Consider the following 8,987-nt stretch of genomic DNA (forward strand, 5'->3'; position numbering starts at 1 on the left):
GTTAAGCTCTAATGAAGGCAGTAACGCATTATCATATTTTGAAAACGTAAAGCCATGTGAGAATAAAGGCTTTTAAAATAGGCTGAGTGCCTCAGTTTTTTCTTGGAAACATTTTTAACTTGTTGGATCCCTTACTGAAGAGCACCAGAGGAACTCCCAGTCCTACACCCTAGCAGCACTCACAATTAGTTTTTTGGTTAAATTGACGTTATCCATGACGTTATCCAGGGTAATTTAAAGAGAGCCCCCACTGAAGGTAGTTCTACCTGTGTTTCCCTGTCATCAGTTATGTTCCAGTTCAAATGTCATGAGTTGCTCAGAGGTCAAAGGGTCACACTCTCAGCTACTTCAGTGTGATTTTGTTCCGCAGGCACATCTATGCAAAACTGACCACAGAAGTTTAACAGTGTCTTTTTTATTAGATCACATACTGTGCATGTTCTTCAAGTTAAATGCATATCTGTACATTGAATAGCAATGGAAACATGTTGAACTACTATGTATATACTAATATACTAATATATTGCTCTTGGTGCCCCCCCCCCAATCCCAATCCTCCCCCACCTTTCTTATGCCCCCCTTGCCCCCCCTATAAATGCACAAATAGGCTGACACCAGACATAATTTCACTGCATTTTTTACTTCCAGTAACTATATGCATGTGACAATAAACTTCCTTGTATCCTTGTATATATTTATTTTAAGACTGCTCATGTAAACCAGTGAAAACCTTTAAACCTTAAAACAATGTTTAAGAAAAATATTTTCCCTCAAAATCACCTGAATTTTTTCAGCTAAAATAACAAATTATGGTAAATCATGCTAATGTACAACAAAAGATTATAATGAAATGAAATCACTAAAATAAAATAAAATTGAAAATGTACAGTTGTAGAACTAGATATGTGCAGAGTTTGCACTGCATTTATTTCCACTATAAAATGTTCAAAATTTGCATCAAAAGTAACCTTCTTTTCAATTTATCCACAGCATTAAAGACATGATCACCTTCCAAAAAAAATCATATTTGCCCATGCACCTCAGGCACATACATTTTATTCACATTGAATGGATTAAAATATAATAAATATGACGGGGTGGTATGTGACGGGTGGTACATTTCATGATAAAATGGCTCTAGTTATCCAATAACGGTCAAGTTATTGACTTAACATACATGACTTCAATTAGAAATGTCATTTGCTTAGCAATGATAGTTTTAAAACTGTAATGAAAAACAGTTATTCCTGTCTAATTTGCATGACGGGGTGGTTGGACTTGACAGACCCCCTCATAGTAATGAAAAAACAACAACAAATAAACAATGTAAAAGAATATCAGAATTGTCTGCTTAGTTTCTTGGGTGCTCTACAGGCAAACATTATTCAAAATTGTCTTTGTGATTTCATTTCAAGTAACAGTATGCTATTTACAGACACAACAAGTTAATGTGACGGGTTGGTAAGTCAAACAAAGGGATGCTTTGCAGATGCAAAGGGAAATCTAATAAAATATTTACCATATATATATATATATATATATATATATTCATAAATAACCATATTATTCTGAATAAATATGTCTAATGTCATCAGGAAAATAGATTTAATTCAGAATATAAGTTTAAACATTTACGTGGAGATATTTTAGATGTAAATGGCATGTTGGTCAACCCAGACACATGGAAATTGCCATGCACTTGTGTAAAATGGTTAAAAATAGTGTGACACTCTTTAAGAATTGTATTTTATTGTACATCATGTTAACAAGAACCCTTGAATTATTAGCTTTAGGCTTTAGAAACACACTTTGGGTCTAGTTTGTGCCTAATGCATCTTATCAAATGTCGTGGAAACAAATGGCACCCGTTTCATAGAATGACCCATTTGATGTCATTTGAATGACAGAACTGTTTTCTTCCTGACCTCTTCATTGATTGAATATATTCCTGTGTCAGCCATTGATGGTCAGATCCACAGCCCAAGAGAGCTCCTGCAAGGTCGAGGACAGTGAAACCATCCCTGGAAACCAAAGTTGGGCTGGAAGACCTTCTTACCACTATAGGGATTACATTCCAGTGATGTTCCCCAAACCCCTTTTCTTTTCAGTCTGTAAAGATAGCATTCCTATCCATGTATATTCACCCACAGATGCACAGGTTAGGAAACGATGCCTCCACCCTCAAGAATTGTCTTCCTTCAGAGTTCAATCTGTTTTAAAATAACGAAACATTTATCATCATTGATTATGAGACATTTTAAGTCATTATACCTCTGTCAGATCCACAACAATACTGGAATTGTATTTTACCAGGGCGAATTGGACGACAAAGAAGATGATGATGATGATGATGCCAATGATCAAAGAGGCAATGGCTACGTGTAACGCTTGCTTGCCAAGCCGCTTTGAGCCCTCGTAGTCACCCAGTTCATAGCTTTTCCTCGACTAGAAGAAGAGACAAAGAGAGAAGAGACTGTTTGAATGTTTGCAAATGGCAGTTCTTTCAGCTGGAAGTGGTTTGTTATTCATGTCTATCCACCATTTTGGAAGCGGTTAGTCTGTTGAGATCAGCACTCCAGATGATTCTCAGGGCTTTTCAAGTTCCACACTTCTCTCTGTCCTAACATCCACTCAAATTAAGGAGCCAGTTTGGATGCTCTACTTAAACCATTAGTATTTTGGGCAGCATGGGCCAGCAGCTTACACTCTGAATGCCAAACCAGTCCAAACTTGAATATGTGGAATGAAGCTGTTATTCTGAGTAGGCACAATTGGGCTTGATTAGTCAAGGCAAAAAACCCTAGGCCTTCCCCACCTTCACACTTCCAAAACCTAAAGGAATGTTGAAATCGACTGCACCATTCCAGCACATTAGTCATTTACTTTTCCAGTGCCAAATTACCAATTACCAATCGGTACACAAACAACGAAAAGTGCCTTTGTGAATTATGTGATGCAGACAGCCATTATGTGCCTGGAAGAGAAGACCGGGCTGGCATTTAATGTGTTCACCATGGCCTGTCAAGAGAGCTGAGCCGCTGAGTCTGCAGCTAATCTTTCTGTGAGAAAGTTTGAGGATAGAGCAAGCCGGCTGCATTACTGCATTAACTGTGATCTGTGATCCTCTCAGAACCAGAGAGGGGGGGTGAGTGAGGAGGCATAAGACATATTGGTGTGTGCCATTGCCTTGTTTATGGGGCACATGTGTGTGTGTGTGTGTGTGTGTGTGTGTGTGTGTGTGTGTGTGTGTGTGTGTGTGTGTGGCCAGAACAGTATATTCAGCCAGTTCAGAGATGAAACCCTGCCATGTAGGCAGCTGCTTTATTCATCACCCACACACCCATATTTCTCATCTACCCTGAACACTCTGAACCCTGCGGACCACACACACACACACACACACACACACACACACACACACACACACACACACACACACACACACGCAGAGAGACAGATAGATGAGATAGAGATCCTTTAACTCTGTCTACTAGTCCAGCAGTCTTAACACACCTCGGCCTCTGGCCCATATTACACACGGGTCAGCAGCAACCCCTCGGAGTGCTGATGAGCATCACACATCTGACACATGTCAACAACCTATTTTAAGGGCTGGGAGTGAGAGGCGCTGAACAGGACATGTACTGTACGCTTCTCAGACATGAACAATCTTTTGGCTTTCCTTCAAAGTGCATCTGTAAAATACATCTGAACCTTCCAAATGGCAAGCCGTGGCTTTTGGCCACACACATTCAATATGTACACACGTATATATAAAAAAATGCTTTGGAGGTGATTGTGTCCCCATTTTCTCAGAGTAGGGACACAGGCTTCCAGTTGTCCTGGTCGTGGTAACCCCACACCAGCAGTAATCCCACTCTGGTTCCTCACGTGTTGCCTGACACACGACAACTGACATGCTGACAGGTGAATCCTCTCTACATTCTCTGTGGGAATGACATGCTCCTCTGCCATTGCCTCAACCTCCCAGCGCTCCAAGCACACAACCTTAAACCCGCTTGGCTTCTGAAGCCCAAAGTTGTCCAATCTTAATAAGATGCCAATGGACCAGGTCCCATACATTTTCCCCCCTGACGTACACAGCACTTACCATGAGGGAGAAGACCAGGGCGACGATGTTGACCGGGTAGGCCGGACAGAAGCAGGTGAAGATGGTCAGAATGAGGTAGCTCTGCATGGGGGGCGGCGTAGGGGCCTCCGCATTCCAGCTGTGCTCGAAGTCCGCGCTCCCATTCAGGGAACTCTTCGCGTCCGAGTACGGCATTCCCAGCGCCATCACTCCAGACGTGTACACACACACACACACACACACAGTAGCGAACTCACACACTCTTAATCACAAAGACACACACACACTCTCTCATGCACACAGAAGAGTCCCCGAGCAAAAATAGGGTGATGAATTTAAAAAGAGCGTAGAGAGAAAGGAAAGACAGGTGGATGGCAGACTGATGAAAAGAGAGAGCTGTCTGGGAGCGCAGAGTCTGTGCGATGTTTGAGGGTTTGAGACTGAGGGCTGGGGCGAGGTGAGGGTTGGGGGGGGGGGTGACCCAATTGGTGCTGGAAGAAGCAAACACATTTCCAGAGAGGGCGGGTGGGAGAGACGTTTGGGGGTATGTCAGGGTACGGACAGAGAGCGAAGGAGATGAGGGGGGGTAGGCAGGGGGGGTTACATAAATTTGTCATTTTTGCTCCCCTTGATGTCAACCATTCATGTTCCATAGGCCTGTCAACAATGTACATACAAGCTCTAAGTTTTTACTAACAAGCCATTCTGTGAGACTGTGGTTAAAGTTTTTTGGTGTGCCAGACTGTGTTGATGGAGAGTAATTAGCCTGCTTTCTTGAATAGCTCACTTGTCACAGAATCTAAACAAAACCTTTCTCTGTGGCAGGCAAATCCAGAATGGGGGAGCCGTTATGGCACTGCTGGATAAGTGCTCACTTTAAGAAAATAATTGCACTCAAAATTTCTCTTTAAAAGACGCTTTGTGTTCATAAAGTGCTGTAAAATGTATTACTGTACTGTATGCTGTACCTTCTGTCACAAAGTCATAAACATGACATAGAATATGCCATATAATGTTTCATGACAGGTTATTTCTGATGGGAATGAGAGTGTCACTGTTGCTAATAGTCATTAGCAGCTGTTGTTATTATCAGCTAATATTATCATACATCAGGGAATGTAAAAATGACAAAAGAAAGTGTTTACACTACATTAATGTATCATTAGACAATAACTCATTATGATTAATTACAGGATGCCTCCATGAAAAATTAATGACATGACTTGGTTATATTATAACAAATCATTCAACATTACTGTCACTGATACATATTCGTAATAAAATGGCTCTCTCAAGTAGACTTACTGTAAGTGTTCTCAAGTGAATTTGGCAGAGATGAATAGTAACATACGATTTTGAACTAGCTATTATATGAATACACTTCAGTTTTTAAGTTTGTTTTTAGACTCATCTCTTCCGTACAAAAAATAGGACCGTTTAATTGCCATTTAATTTGTTTGTGTATGTGCCATATACGGCATATAGGTGTATGCCATTGCCTTGTTTATGGTTTATGGTGTGTGTGTGTGTGTGTTGGAGTGCCTTCCTTTTGATGTAGCCGTTTGGTTGCTAAGTGTAATTCTAAGGGCTGATTCTCTGTGCCAACAGGTCATAGCACATGAAGATTCATATTCCAGGCATGCGGGACTGAGGGGTTGGGCCGGGTGTAGGGTGAGAGTGGCTGGGACATGATATAACACGACTGCCACGGTCAGACCACAGAGGCCTCAAGGTGAGTTTGCACACCACTGAACTCTGGGTGTGATCACTGTCTGTATCCGTCATGTGATTCTCTATAGAAAAACATATTTAGTTTTTAGTTTTAGTATTTCTAATTGTTAAATTGTTAAATTAATAAATGGTGTGGAGCTACTCATTTTTTATGCTTTCAGTATCCCAAACAGAAAATCAACTGTAATATAGTCATGTGATTGTGCCTACTGATTCCCTTGCATGACGCTTTCAAGCTGTCTTTCATTGCATAATTATTTGTATTTTGTGTATATTTTTGGTTATGAGTTATAAGTAGATTAAAGGGGTGTTAAAAGGACAAGTGGATGTTTGTGAGTGCGGATTCCCCTGTTTGACACTTAATGCCATGAGGGCACTGATAAACCTGACTGATAAACCAGACAAAATGAGAGGCATCAATAATTCAGGACAGAGATTAGCAGTGCATCTCATTCCGTGTAATGGCTTCAGTACTGACACTGAACCACAAAGCCCTTTCCTTATTTGTTCTCTGCGATTCCGTCTTTTTCCATTTCACATTAATAAGTGTCATCAATCACACTCTTCATAATTAAATCTTCATAAAAAGATGTGTATGTTTATAGAAATGTGTTATTTCATATACGTTTGTGATAGAAATATGTTCACAACAACAGACCTCAGTGGAATGTTTAAAATAATTTATTAGGAATTTTAAATTTGAAATTTCCAGAGGAGATAAAAACAAACAAAAATACATAATCAACAAAGGGGGGGCCAGTCAGCAGAGTGTTTAAGTTACAGTGTTGGCAGAGACCATTGTCCGTTTAAGAGCTGAGGAACTTCAAACAGATTCATTCAGATTCATATAGAGCCTCTTTGCCCCCCACACACACACACCTCAACAGGGTCACATCCACAAAGGTTTCCAGTTGCAACTCCTTACATCATAACCCCTACCCCATGTGACCACCCCCCATACAAATCATCAACAAAACAGGAAACAGGAAATGAATGTTTTCCACACAAAAAAAATCACTGAATCATTATTATAAGAGAAGGGGATAAAAATGGGTCAGAAAAAATAGAGCTTCTTTTTCTTTTGTGAAAATAAGTCTTAATGCCACGTAATTGTCATCGATATTTATACTATCATTAATAGCATAATTCTTATTAATTAAGATAAAAATAACTTATTGCTTTTTTTGCTGGTTAAATAGTTACAGTGTGAGTCAAACAGTAGTTTTGTGGGGCGTTTCTGTCAGTTGGGGAGAGAGTGCTTCAAGAAGGTGACTTCAGTAAGGAGGACGCAGGTGCTGAACAACATATTGCAAAGAAGCAAAACAAAAATTAATCAAGCAATGTTAGCACTGAACACAATTCAGAGCTTTTAGCCTGTTACTTAATTGCAAGGCAGAGAAATCCCCCTTGAGTTCAAATGTTTGATGTTACTGGTTAAAATGAGAGGCTTTACGTTGGAAAGGGAAAACTTCCAGATCTATTCCGGACAGCATTTCAAAAGGGAAAGTTTTGACTGATGTGAGGATTGTTTGTGGTTTTATTCCCTGTTCAGAAGCGCTCCCCCTGAGCACTGATCTAAATACACTTCTCCACAACACTGACAGAGACAAGTGTTTCAGTACCAAAAGAAGGCAGTTGAAATGCATGTAAACCACCTGTGTAAAACCCTTACTTCAGCATACTTTGTTCAGCACACACACACACACACACACACACACACACACACACACACACACACACTCAAAAACAGCACTGCAGACACATACAGACATACAGGCAGGCACACACACACACACCACACACACACACTTGTTCTCCGCATCTTGCAAACACACAATCAACAAAGGACAGGTAGCGACCAGATTAGAACCATGATATAACGGCTCCCAGGATCCATTGCTTTGAAAATGTGTCCTTCATTTTTTTTTTTTTTTAAACACAGTAAAAAAATCACCGTTATTGCAACGGGGAAGGAAAGGAACCCAGACAAAGAAATTTACAATAGAAGACAAATTGCGCAAAAAATATATATATTTCCCAGAAAAAGCAGTATAAGAACCACCCCACCCCACCCTCCCACCCAGGACCCACAAACCAACCCAGCTTTGACCGAAGCCAAGACAACACTGGAGGTCCACACTGACCCTTCGCCCTGATCCCAATCCCACAATCCAATTGACTCGTGCAGGGGCTGATCTGGACAGTACATCATGTCATTACAAGTACAGCCATTGCCAAATTTCATGCAATCCCACATTTTCACATGTGCGTAACTCAGCAGAGTTTGTTCGAAAGGAACACGTCAAACTACGATGGTGGATACCACCTCTCAAGCTGGGGTAGTTCACAGGGGGCCCGAATCCGGTACGGATCCATGACTTAACGTGAACTCCATGCCAATATGCCCAACTGCGCAAGCAGCCCACAGTTTTTGTCTCAGGTACTGAATGTTAGAAATGTTGAGCTGACCAAGTTAGCCAATGAAATCACTCCTCTAAAACACATAACATCAGAACTAGAGGTGAATTGATAAATATGGATAAATGTCATTGCAGTTTGTGGACCTGAAATGTTCACCAGTGAAAAAACAAACGTACACTGACCTCACACACACCGTGCAACAGCTCAAAAAAACCTCAGTAACTCCAATCACAGAAGAAAAGTCAGCTTAGAAAAAAAAACCCACAAAAATGAGCAAGTGTAACGTGAGACAAAACTGGAAAGCCGGCAACCACCAAACCCCGCCCCAGACAAGGCCGACAGTAGTCCTGTTCAGCAGCAGCGCCAGAGATCGCTCACCCACCTCAGCTGAACACGACACCCACAGCAGAAAACATCCAGTTTAGAGAGAGACCCCCTCCGCCCAATTCCCCCACCCATGCTGTCAACATCAACCCCCATATAAAGTCCTTCTCCGATCCAATCAAGCAGCCCCTCCCCCCCAACCCTTCCCACTTGAAAGATACCCCACACCCCCCCCAACCTTCACTGTGCTTTATATACAATATCTTACAGGAGGAAATAAAACATCGTTTTCAAACCAATTACAAAAGAAAAAATCTTATCACTGTTTGATATTAATAATAATATTACAAATGTTGTTTGTTTAAAAACTACCAAAATATACATTTTAGTTTTTTCCATGTTTTCCTGTCTCTTTTTTGTT

At 40.9% G+C, this 8,987-nt stretch overlaps 1 protein-coding gene across 1 annotated transcript; it reads right to left on the bottom strand.

Annotated features, from left to right (window-relative positions):
- Positions 1-621: 621 nt before the first annotated feature.
- On the bottom strand, positions 622-4,523 carry LOC125304230 (transmembrane protein 233-like). The gene is made up of 3 exons (XM_048258307.1): positions 4,112-4,523; positions 2,311-2,445; positions 622-2,210 (listed from the first exon to the last, which is right to left on the bottom strand). The coding sequence occupies exons 1-3, from the start codon at positions 4,295-4,297 to the stop codon at positions 2,199-2,201; spliced, it is 333 nt and encodes a 110-aa protein (XP_048114264.1). The 5' UTR covers positions 4,298-4,523; the 3' UTR covers positions 622-2,198.
- Between the last annotated feature and the right edge of the window lie 4,464 nt (positions 4,524-8,987).

Source organism: Alosa alosa, chromosome 12 (assembly GCF_017589495.1).
Source record: "Alosa alosa isolate M-15738 ecotype Scorff River chromosome 12, AALO_Geno_1.1, whole genome shotgun sequence".
NCBI lineage: Eukaryota > Metazoa > Chordata > Actinopteri > Clupeiformes > Clupeidae > Alosa > Alosa alosa.